The 12786-nt window shown below is 53.6% G+C and overlaps 1 protein-coding gene across 1 annotated transcript in view; it reads left to right on the forward strand.

The window, feature by feature from the left end:
- LOC102498536 (ectonucleotide pyrophosphatase/phosphodiesterase family member 7-like) overlaps positions 1-12786 on the forward strand; it is a 53508-nt gene that overhangs the window by 17029 nt on the left and 23693 nt on the right. The window contains exon 2 of the mRNA XM_006140715.1: positions 10957-11102. Within this exon, the coding sequence (XP_006140777.1) occupies positions 10957-11102 (146 nt within the window). The remainder of the gene's footprint in view (positions 1-10956; positions 11103-12786) is intronic.

The following is a 12786-nucleotide window of genomic DNA, read 5'->3' on the forward strand; positions in this document are numbered from 1 at the left end:
TTTTTTTTTGTGTTTTTTTTTTTTTTTTTTTGACCATTAGGTTGTGTTATGGTCAGCAGTCAGAGGGCATGTTGGGTTCGGGGTCACTGAGATGAGGAACGAGGGGGCTACTTCAACCACACAGGGAGGGCCAGTCTTAACTAGTCCAAAGGTGATGGGGTACCTCTGGGTCTCAAGGAACTCACAGCAGGCCTGAAACCAGAACCCAGGCCACAGCGATATTAGGCAGATTTATGACAGGGAGGGGCCAAGGAGGCGGGCACTGGTCCGCAGGGTCTGATGTGGGTCACGTGAGGTTTTACTTACACCACGCCAACCCCTACCAGACTCACCAACACCTACCACACTCTGGCTTCCTTTCCTCCAACTTATGGACCCGTCCAACCCTCGGAATTGTGAGGCCCCCGAGGGTGGGCTCGCGACATTCATCTGTTGTAAATGTGGCATATAAACCAGTTCTGCCGTGTGGCCCCATCCTGGCTGGGCGCTGCGCTCCGAGAACAGCAGTCGGCGTCTCAGCGTGATTAAAGGCAATTGAAGTGTTTACTGCATCCCTTAAGACAAACACCAAAGCAGAATTATTTTCAAGATGCTTCTTAGAATCTCTTTTCCCATCTCTGTCTTCCACAGACGTTCCCCAGGAGGAAAATTATTATAAAGACCAGAGAGCGAAATGATTAATGACTCCACCATATCTGGTCTTGATTTAGTGAGTCTAGAGTGGTGTGTGGCATAAGTGTTTTTTAAAATCATTCCCAAATGTAGTCAGAGCTGAGAGCCCCTGACTGATGATCACGGCAGCCCTGCGCCCAGGCTCGTCAGGCCCCACCCCCTGGTACCCACTGTGGAGCCCCCTGCCCGGGGACCGGCACTGGTCTGCGAACCAGGGGACTCAGCAAAGGGGGATGTCACTGGGCCGGTCATCAGTGCACTTCCACGTAGTTGACCACAGTTCGAGTCCTGGACCCAGTGGCTTAAACCATGCTGGGTGCGTGTGCATGCATGTCCAAAATCCCAACAGGAGAAGGGATTGTGGTGTGGCCATCCCACTGGAGAGTGAGTTCTCGCTTTCTGTCTCTGTGTCTCTGGCGAGCACACATGCCCTATAGCTAAAATCTTTCTTTAAAAAAAAAAGCGGGAAGTCGTTTCTGAGACCAGGTTATAAAAGACCACAGCTTCCATCTCAGTGTTTTCTGTCATCGTCTCAGGGGTATTCAGCTGCTGCGTTTACGGACACTCGGGCAGCCTAGGGAGGGACTCAGGTGATGAGGAACTGAGGGCTCTGGCCGACAGCAGGAAAGAACCCCGTGAGTGAGCGGAAGGCAGGCCCTGCAGCCCCAACCCCATCTTCAAAGGGCTTCGGTCCCGGAAGACAGCTGGGCTGCAACCTCAGGAGGGGCGCTGAGCTGGAGCCACCCCACGAGGCCACGCCTAGACTCCGGACACCAGAACCTGTGAGGTAACGAGTTTGGGGATGAGTTCCCACACAGCAGCAGAGGGCTGACCCTCCGAGGCTTCCTCTAACTTCAGGATCTCAGCCCTGCATCATCTCCTCCTCCCCAACTCCAGGGCTAACTTCCCCATCAGAGCTCCCTCCCTGTATCCCAAAGTTGACGCCGCTCAGAGGAAACAGGCCAGAGCCAGGACGGGCTCGAGGACCCACTGGCTACGTCTACTAGAGGCTCCCAAGTAAGGTGTGCCCTCGCGAGCGTGTGCCTAAGGAGACCCACGAGTCACGTGGTCTAGAAGTAGCAGGTGGAGAGATGAAACTGTCTTCTGCCAGTGCTCTGACCACACCAAATCCTGCTGGCTTGAAACCTCCTCTACGGACACTGAGAGGACAGGTCTGGGCCCTTCACAGCCAGCCTCCCTGTCACTGAGTGACCCAGGACCAGGCCCTGCAGTTCCCATGACATGACCAACAGCAGAACCCATTTCTGCTCTTAGAGAAGTGAGTTCTGAGTCAAGGAGACCCTGGCTATGAGGAAGAGGCTCCCTCTTTTTTTCTTTTCTTTTTTTTTTTGAGAGGTTTTTGCTATAAGGTGCAAAAACAGACAGAGAGAGACAGAGAGACAGAAAGTGAGAAATCACCCCCCAGGGGGGATGGCCATGCCGCAATCCCTTCTCCTCCATTCTCCTCTCGGGATCTTGGGTACACACGCACAAGCGCCCGGCGTGAGTTTTAAGCCACCGGGTCCGGGACGCGAGCCGCGGTCGACTACATGGGAGTCCAGCGACACAGCCATTACGCTAACTGCTGGTCCCAGGAAGAGGCTCTCTCCACTTACATGGAGTGGGTGAAGATTCACCCTGGGCCAGTCTGAAAGACGCCCTTTAAGTGGCTTTCAGTGGCTTCGGCTTCTTGCAGAACTTCAGCCGCGAGCTTAGTGGGGCTCTTCACGTCCAGGCTGACGGGGAAGGCCACCTGAACCCTTGCACTGGTGCTGCTTTTCTGGTTTTTGTTTGTTTGTTTGTTTTGTTTTGTTTTTTCTGCCAGAGGGCACCTACACTTACCAGAGAGACAGGGAGAGGAAGCACTCCCTGCGGGTCGCGGTCACACCGCAATCCCTTCTCCATCTCTCCCTCCCTTCTGGATTTTGAGCAGGCACACAAATGCACCTGGCATGTTTTCCAAGCTACCAGGTTGAGGATTCGAACTGCATGGCCAGCCAGGTGGGATCCAGCTGCCTTAAATATGAGGCCACAGAGCTGGCCCACGCTTACTTTCAAGGCTGGGCTAAAAATCAATAATGTACTTGTTTTGACCTTGATTCAAGTGAAACAACTATTTTAAAAACTCATTTGAGAGAGTTAGGGAAATCTGAACACTAGCTAACTATTAGAAGAGATCTGCTCTAAAATCGCCCAGCTTGGTACGAGCTAAAAGTCGTGGAAGCAGGTGATAGGTACAGAGGGGTTCATTATCGAATATAAACAAGTAGAAAGAACTGAATTTTCCATAATGAAAGTTTAAAATAAAGACTAAAAACTATTGAGTGGGGGGAAAAAGACCCTGTGGGCTCACAGGGACAGCCTGTTAGAGCTCCCACTAGCCAGACTGGGGGAAATTTGAACATCAGCAATAAAAGTGACTAGAATTGATTGTGTGACATTATATAAATAAACACCCATGAGTCTTCAAAGATGACAAAGACGGAGAGGAGCAGGGAGGAGGGGTGGCGGAGACAGAGGGGGACAGAGAGAAAGTCTATCTGTAATCTGTTTCCTTCCCTACTTTTGAGAGAATCTTGGGGTCCCCTGGGTCTCCCAGCCCAGTATTTTTCAAACTTTGCTGTGCAAAAGCTTAGCCTTATTAAAAGGCAGATTGCCATCCAGGGCTCGTGGCAGTCAGGACTCTGAACTGATCCTAGAACCTCACTCTGAATAGCAACCTCCGGGAGGGCCAGGCAGCCCTGCTCACCGCTCCTCTCCCAGCTGTGTCCCGCTCCAGCCCAGCCTGCGGGTCCATCCTCCCAGACAAGCTCTGGGCAGACAGGCCCTGTCGGAGCTGAGACATTTAGGATTGGACATCTGCCCACCATGGGTTGTTTTTTTGTTTGGTTGGTTGGTTTTTGGTTTTTTGGGGGCTTTTGGGGGGTTGTTGTTGTTTGTTTTTGTTTTTGAGAGATGTTTTGCTACAGGGCACATGTGCTCACAGGAAAGACAGAAAGGGAGAAATCGCCTCCAGGGGGATGGCCACGCCCCAATCCCTTCTCAATTCCCCTCTTGGGATCTTGGGCACGCACACACACACACAAACACACACACACACATACACATGTGCCAAGCGTGAGGATTTTTGCATTGGGTTTTGTTTTTGTTTTTGTTTTGAGAGAGAGAGATTTTTGCTATAGGGCACATGTGCTCACCTGAGAGACAGAGAAAGACAGAAAGCGAGAAATCACCCCCAGGGGGATGGCCATGCTGCAGTCCCTTCCCTTCTCCTCCATTCTCCTCTCAGGATCGTGGGCACACACACACACACACACGCACGCACTCAGTGTGAGTTTTAAGCTGCCCGGTCCAGGACTCGAGTCGTGGTCAACTGTGTGGGAGTCCAGTGACATAACCACTACGCCATCTGCTGGTCCCCACCATGGGGTTCTAAGGCCGTGACTGAGCACACATTCTCGACCAAACCACACTGGCATTCCTTTTGAAGCTCACCCTGCATCATACTAAATTCGTTCACTTGTGCCGGGATTACAAGTGGACTCAGCGTTGCCTGCTCTGAGCTAAGCCGCGGCTGGCTAGCTGAGCTCAGGTGCTGTTCTCCATGCGGGGCTCGACAGGCTGCCCAGACTCTGTGCCCACCAGCCCGATGGCCTGCCACGTTGGCTCCCACCACAGCATCTGGCCCCCTGCGTGGCTCCATGCCACCTCGATGTCCCCAGCCCCTCAATTCCAGTACCCAAACTCGTCCACACTTGAACGTCACCTGGAGGCTTTTTGTTTCTGTTTTGTGATCTTTGCCGTAAGGCACGTGTACTCACCAGAGACAGACGGGAAAAGTGAGAAATCACCCCGGGGGGTGGCCATGGTGCAATCCCTTTCTATCTTCCCCCTGGCACTTTGGGCACACATGCACAGGATGTGATGTTCAAGCCACCAGGTCTGGGACTAGAACCACAGTGGGCCATATGGGAGTCCAATGCTTTAACTACTATGCCACCTGCTAGCCACAGCCTGGAAGTTTTTCTGTTGTTTTGTTTTTTTAAGAATTATTTAATTTATTTAGTACTATTATGATTTTGAATTTGTTATAGGGCAGCAGTGTTCACCAGAGAGAGAGAAAGTGAGAAAGCAAGCTGCTAGGTCCAGGACTTGAAACACAGTCAGCCATGTGGGAGGCCAGTGCCCTAACTACCATGCCACCTGCTAGCCCCAGCCTGGAGCTTTTTACATGCTCTGCAATGAAGAGAGGCCTCTGATGGGAACACTGACCAGTGCTGAGTCATGGGAGGGCTGTCTGAGGGGTCCGAGGAGAAACCAGGAATGAATATTTAAAGCAATTACTCAGAGGGAAGGGACTGACTGACTGTCGTGACAATTACACCCCAGGCCACAGACCAGGTCCCAGGCTGGGGGCGGGGGGCACAGATATCAGCACTTAGGACAGCCTAGGGATCCCCGTCCTAGATGAAAATCCAGTTTCTCGCGTCCCAGGCCCTGCCCAGGTGACCCCAGTTCAGTAAGTCTGGGGCGGGCCCTGGGATGATCTGAAGCCAAGGCCAGCTTGGGAACAAAGACCCTGGAGACCAAGTAATGCCTCGGGCTCCCTCCTAGCCCTGCTCCCCCATGCACGGCCCAAACATCAGGCTCACTGTGAGCAGCCAAACTGCCCTGCGGCTTCTCACAGTCGCAAAGAGAGGAAAGCTGGAGGAGGGAGTCTATGTCTGCAGCTGGTTACAGACAGACAGCAAGGGCCGTCAAACGCTCTCAAAGCTCAGCCGGGTCTCGGCACCTGCAGGTACAAGATGCAAACAGGTGCACCCCCCCACACACTCAGTCCTGGCTTCCTTGAGTCCCCCGACCCCTTCAAATACCCACTCCTGGCTTCTCGCCTGGCCATTCCTCACACAAACCTCCCACAACTCAGCACGTGGTCAGAGTGTACTCTTAGAGGCCTTTTTAATTTTTTTAGAATTATTTAATTTTATTTATCATTATCACTTTCTTTTGGAGAGGTATTTTTGTTTGTTTTTGTTTTGCCATAGGTCACATACGCTCGCCAGACAGACAGAGAGAGACAGAGAGACAGAAAGCGAGAAATCACCCCCGGGGGGATGGCCATCCCTTCTCCTCCATTCTCCTCTCGGGATCTTGGGCACGCACGCACACGCGCCCGGCGTGAGTTTTAAGACACCAGGTCCGGGATGCGAACCGCGGTCGACTACATGGGAGTCCAGCAACATAGCCATTATGCTAACTGCTGGTCCCTTCCTGAAACTTTTTTTTAACCTAATTTTCATTCATTCCCTAAGCATTGTCACAGCATACAAAATATCGTCAAAAATTTTCCATTTCTAGGTTCATATATATATATATTTACTCCTATGTCTGACCCTCTGTCCTTTCCCACCCTCTTCTCACACTATCTCTGGTGTCTACAGTTGTCCTTCCATTCCTTTTCCCCCCACATTGTATTGATCACACAATTTCTTAAATAATCTACTTTCAATAGCAAGTTCAGCTGGTAATTTCAAGAAAAGCAGTTTTAACTTAAATCAAAGAAATCCTAAGGAACTTTGCTTAAAACTTAAAGCCAGGAAACAAGTTAGGATTCTGTTCAAATGGTAGGTACATAAACCTATCGACATCTCAAGACGAGACACAAATCTTTAAAACCGGACAACAGGGCCTAAAAGAAAATCAGCAATGTTTTAGTCAAAAGTCATAAAATTCTACTTCATCAATTCCGTCTCGTGTACTTCATCTTCTGTTGTGGTTGATTTCCGATTCAATTCTGGGATATAATATTCAACTCCAGACTTGTCCCTATGATTAAGTTGGCCATTTTCTTAGTTTCTGAACTCTTATTTCTGTGTGTCTGTATTGAATTCAGTCTGAGCGTTCAGGAGCGTGCAGGAAGAGCTGATCTGGAATCGCTTTGCCGTTCCATTGTGGTCCCTTTGCGCAGCAGACTCAGTGGCTATCGAGGAATGTGTTAACCCTAACAGTATTTGGATGTTCGGCTACAGTTCCCTTAGATCCGTCTAGAAACACAGTGAATGGAGAGTGAGGAGCAGAGAGATGAGATCAAAGAAAAAGAAAAGGAAACAGAGAGAGAACAACAACAAAGAAACAGAGAAAACAAAGAAGGAAAAAAATGAAAAACTAAAAACAATTATTTTTTTAAAACGCACAAAATAGAAAAACACGTGGTGCAAAATCACTAGTTTACCTTTAAAAATTTTTAAAAGGAAAAATTACCAAAAAATGAGAAGACAGAAGCAGAGAGAGACAGAGACACAGAGACAGAGATAGAGAGAAGGCTAGAGGAGCTCCCTACCACTCAAGTTTGTGGGCTGGAGGCTGAATTATCAGTAAGAAATCTTCATTTTGCTTTTTTCCCTGAAATCACTAGTTCTCAGGAGCCATGAGGAATCTTCTTCTCTATCACTATTATTTTAATTTGCTGCGGGGCACACGTGCTCACCAGAGAGAGAGAGAGAGAAGGCCTGGGACTCCAACCACAGTCAGCCATGTGGCAGTCCAGCGCCTTAACCAGCACACCACTGCTGGCCCCATGAGGCCTTTCTTAATTTCAGAACAGCTGCAGCCCTGCCGGCCTGCTCCACTCTGATGCTCTGTCCTCGCCTCACCCCGTGAGTCAGCAAAGTGAGGCATGAAGCACCCTGGCCTTTGCGATGACCATGAAGTGCCAAGTGCAGGGTAAAACGCACACTCACCTTACACCTGCAGTCTGAAGAGGGGCTGGCCACGGGCTGCACACCCCCCGCCTGCACTTCTGCGTCTGTTACTCCCTAACTCACTCTGGGAGGGGTCTAAGTTCCCGTCCTCCTGTCAGGAGGGAAAGAAGTGAAGATGCCCCGGGGCGTGGAATAGTGCTACCCACAAAGGGAACAAGCTCATGCAGTGTCCTTAGTTGAGAGGCGCTCACGGGGTGGTGGTGGGGGGTGTGGGAGAATGGCGCTGGAGACGGGAGGGTCTTCAAACAACGCAGACCTACTCTCTTGCAATTCCGGAGCTCAGAAGTCCGAAATCAGTTTTGCTCGCCCAGAGTCAATATGCCGGCAGGTTGCGTTCCCTGGGGCTCCAGGGGAGGATTTTCCTTGCCTTTTCCAGCTTCTCCCGGCCACTGCACACCTGGGCTTGCAGCCCTCCCTCAGCGTCACAGCATCACCCCAAGCCCGGTTCTGTCCTCACTTTTCAGACTCCAGGCCACCTGGCTCCCTCTTGTGGAGACCGTTGGGATTACACCATGGGGCCCACCTGGGGAACCCAGGACCGTCTCTGCCTGGGAGATCCACTTCATGGCACCCGCCAAGGCCCTTTTGCCACGCAAGGGTGCATCTTCCGCCGTTCTGGGGGTTAGAGCATGCACGTCTTTGGGGCCATGATTCCATGACACTGGAGGGCACGCCTCACCCCTCCTCACCCCAGAGTCAGCCCTGCATGAAGAAGCGTGGATCCTGCGAGCCCGCTGCTCCCACCCTCAGGCGCTAACTCAGACTCGCGCTCCACGGATTCCCAGCGCCCGACCCGGTGCCCAAACCCCGCTGCTCCCGCTGGGGCCTCCCTTCCCGCCCGCCTCCCGCTCCCCAGCGGGGCTTCCCGGGCTCCCCTCCCGCAAGAACTACCTGCGGAGCGCTCTGTCTACGCGGAGCTAAACCGGCACAGCAGAAAAGGCAAGGCCGCCCTCGCCTCCGTCTCCCCCCCACGCTGGCCTTCCTGGGTGCTCGGAGACATCGGGGCCCACTCACATACACCGCAGAGCCCTTCCCGACCTTCCCGGCCCCCTCTTTCTCCCAGCTGGCTCGGGCCTCCTGCGGTCCCTCACCGGCAGGTGCTCTCCTGGGGCCACTTAGCAGGACGCGCGTTCGCGGGTGTGACTATTGGATGCGGCTCTCTCCCATTGGACTCGGGCTTCAGGCAGGGCAGAAAACTGCTCCTCTTTCTGTTACGGTTTGTTCCATTCTGTCCCGTCCCGTCCAGTTCCCACTGTCTCCCAGCACAGGTCAGGGGCAGGAGGGCGAATGAATCTTCTGCCGCCTCCCAATACTCCCCGCGGGACTCCCGCTCACTCTCCTCCAACCCCGAGCCCTGCCCCAGGACAGAGCCCTGCCCCTCTGGCTCTGCGCAACCCCTCTGAGACCCAACTCCCCCCGGGGGGTGCCTGGCCTTCCTGTCACCCTCAACACCAGCAGCGAAGTGGGGCTCTTTCCGGGCAGGACGAAGGCGGCTGGAGCCGTGTGAAGCCACCCCGAGACGGTCTCCCCACTTTAACTGAACTGCTTTGACTGGAAGTTCCTGTGACTCCCCCTTCACAGCCTAGGCAGGACAGGAAGCGACACCTTTCAAGGTCCTCCCACACACCCTGCCCTGCCAGCCATGGCACCCCACTGGTCACTGGGGCCAGCTGGGCAGGCGGTGCTCACCTCTGCTGCTCCCAGGGAGGAGGGGGCCAGGTCAGCGAGAACAAGCAGGCCGCCAGGCCAACTGCACCAGGAGTGTAGACAGAGTGTGGGTCGGAGCTGCCCCAGTGGGGCCCTCTCAGAATCGGGTCCCACGTGCCCCCGCACCCGCCTCCTCGCCACACTGCGTGCAATTCTTAAGCTTCTTCTTTGTGTTGTTTTATTAAGTTTATTCATTTCTTCCATGAGCGAGAGGCAGAGAGCACCCCCAGCAGGCCTCAGCACTCCGGCCCCCTCCGGCTCTGGCCCAACCCAGAGCATGGGCACGCGTGTGCCTGGCACACACAGGGAGGTCTCTGGACTCGAACCAGCAACCTTCCCATGACGGTCAGCCTCACAGCACGTCGTATTTCACCACCACACCACCATCTAGCCTCCTAGGCTTTCCATTTATTGCACACCATGGCCCCTAGGGCTGAAGGGCCAAATGGAACTGGTTTTCTTCTTCACTTGAGGGAAGAGAGATAAAGATAGGAATCGTATTGCTGGAAGAAAGCAGAGGGTTGCGGGGATTGGTTTTCTGTTTAAAACGAATGATGGCAAGTGCACACGCCGAGTGTGCAGGGCTGGGACTGTCACAGGTCTGTCAGCTGGGCGCGGAGGGGTCACCACTCCGGAGGGGAGGGCGGGCCTCTCCGAATACCGGCTTTCTAAACTTGCACTCAACGTGGGAATCAGGGACTTCCCGAAACACCTAGTAAAGGCAGGTCCCATGTTCAAATTTAGGCATTCCTTGTTTCAAGTCTAGTCTTTTTTCCTTTTCTTTTTTTTTTTTTTTAAGTTTTTGTGTGTTTTTAAGACCTTTGCTATAGGGCTTGCGTGCTCAATGGAGAGAGGCAGAGCGCGAGAGAGATGAGAAAACGCCCCAGGAAGGATGACCACGCCACAGGAGCGTCCCCACGCTCCTCTTGGGACTTGGGGCTCACATGCACATGTGCCTGGCACGTTTTTCAAGCCCCAGGTCTAGGATTCGAACCACACAGTTGGCTATGTGGGATCCAGAGCCTTAACCACCAGGCCACCTGCTAGCCCCTGGCCCTTTTTCTAAAAGTCTCAGGGACTAGAGAAGGTAATCAGTAACCGGCCATGGGGACAGAGCTCCAAGGCCTGGCTGGAAGTCAGCACGGGGGGACTAGTGTAGGTGTGACTAGCAGCGGGGAACTGGGTGGCACTACCTCGGGCACGGAGGTGCTGCCTGTAGGAAAGGGCTGGGGACGTGTGTTCCGCACCACTCCGAGTCCGGTGCTGCACGGTGCTGACTCCCCTGGGCGGGGATCGGTGAATCTTTTCTTCCAGGGCTCCCAGCGCTCCTCCCCGCCCACTTCCCTTTCCCAGGGCTGGACACGTCCGGGCAAGCTCGCCCTGCAGGCTTCTCATGTCTTTCCTTCCAGAACCAGCCCCTGGCTCCCCTGTGGAACCCACACCAACCCGGGCTGCGCAGGCCCCACCCTCTGCACAAGAGTGAATGCAAAGAAAGGCAGAATCTAAGGGGAAACAGCATAATCAAAAGCAATTCAAATAATCAGTCGACCCGACTCCGCCTCAGCTCTTACATACGCCAGCTTACCCTCTCCAGACTCCGTCCTCTTTCCGGTTTGCCCCCTGCCTGGATCCTTCCAGAAGGAAAGCCCAGCTGGCAGGCAAGACTCCATGCAGACTGCAAACATCCCTACGTCACCGACCACCCAGAGACGCCCCCGAGCTCCTCCCTGTGGAATCACGCAGCCTGCGCCCTCAAAGCCAGCCACGCCCCAGGAACGCGTTCCGAGCTGACCTATTGACCCCCTTCATCCCCTAGGTCGCTGGATTGAAGACCACGGAGTCATTCACAACATGATGTTCAACACAGAGACGGGCCTGAAGTACTCCTTCAAGACCACGCAGAACAAGACCGAGTGGTGGGACAATGGCGTGCTCCCGCTCTGGATCACGGCCCAGAGACAGGTACGTGGGGACCCCGGGTGGGCATCCGAGGCTGTGACCTCTGTTCGTAGGCATGCGGGAGGCAGAAGAGCACGTCACAAAACCTCGCTAAGCACCTTCTCCCCCAGACCCTGGAGCAGGACCCCTGGGCTCCCTCCCTCCCCAGCTGGGCAACCTCAGGCCATAATATACCCTCAGGGCCTGGGTTGCCCCATTTGTAAACTGAAGATTGTCACAACCCCTGCTTCAGAGGGTCATTGGGAGGATTAAGTGGGAAAATGCGTGTCAGATGTTTAGAACTAACCGCTTTTTTAAAGCCCACCATCCTTGGGACCAGCATGGACTTCCACATAATCAACTGCAGTTTAAGTCCCAGACCCAGTGCCTTAAAACTCATGCCAGGTGTGTGTGCATGCGTGCCCAAGATCCCGAGAGGAGAATGGAGGAGAGGAGAATGGAGGAGAAGGGATGGCCATCCTTCCTAGGGGGTGGCTTCTTGCTTCTGTCGCGCGCTCTCTCTCTTTCTGGTGAGCGCACTTGCTCAACAGCAGAAATCTCTAAAAGAAGTCCACCGCTCTCATCGGTGAAAGCCAAGCCATGTTCTCTGGTCCCTGCACTGCGAGCTGAGGCAATCCAATTAAACAGCTGGTGAAGGCGGGCATGCGCCGAGTGCAGGTGCCACCCCTCCGACTGGACAGCCCTAGAAGCAGACAGCGGGGTGCTGGTGACCCTACTCTGCCCTGGCTTGATTTTCACCCCTAAGTTTGGGGCTCTCGACTCTTTCTTCTCTGCCACATTTTTTCATTTTCAGGCTGAGACCATGCAAATCAATTCTGTTTTCCCAAGAGAATGACATGCATGACATTTGCTTACTATAAGCCAGTCACTCACTTAAGTGCTTTACATATATTAATTTCCAACAACTCTGAGGTAAACGCTGTGATCATGCCCACTTCAGAGATGGGGACACTGGGCAGGGTGGTGCCGTAACCTCCACGTCACACAGCCAGCGACAAGCTGTGATTTGAACTCACTAAGCAACCTGCACCTCGTTTTTATTTTCCCTATAGGACACATGCTTGTCAGGGGAGGAGGGTGAAAAATCACATATACACACCCCCCAGGTGATTTCACCCCACCTCCTGGCCACAGCTCAGTCCCTTCTCCTCCATCCCCCGATCTCGGGAGTAGGGGCATGCACACCCAGTCCCCCGCATGTTTCTCAAGCCACCAGGTCCAGGACTTGAATCACAGTTGGCCACGTGGGATCTAGCCACCTTCACCACCACCCCACCAGCTGGCCCCGACTTCCAATGCTTAATGATGACAACTTTTTTTTTTTGTGGCCAAAACACTTAGGCCCAGGTTTCACGGTGAGGCTTCCAGCTGCCTCACTGCTAAGGAGGTCTGGGCATCTCCCCTACTTCACAATCCATGCCAGGGCCCTCTGCTCACCTGCGGTGGCATCTGCTCACCACACAGGGCCTCTGGTGGCACTCCCGTCACTCCCTTATTCAGGGTTCTTGTCCCGCTGCTGATTATTTGCAGGACTTTGTTTTCTTCTCGATTCATAAGCAGGGTGTTCCTCTAGGAGGATTTGTGAGTGGCTGTGGAGGAGCTGCAGGGCCAGGTGACTGATGACACGCACTGTCAAATTGTTGTGTCGGTCATCGGCAGGGGCCCTCACCCGGGGGGGGCCCCCGCC

The sequence above is a fragment of the Tupaia chinensis genome, unplaced genomic scaffold (genome assembly GCF_000334495.1).
Source record: "Tupaia chinensis unplaced genomic scaffold, TupChi_1.0 Scaffold000042_1, whole genome shotgun sequence".
Classification (NCBI taxonomy): Eukaryota; Metazoa; Chordata; class Mammalia; order Scandentia; family Tupaiidae; genus Tupaia; species Tupaia belangeri.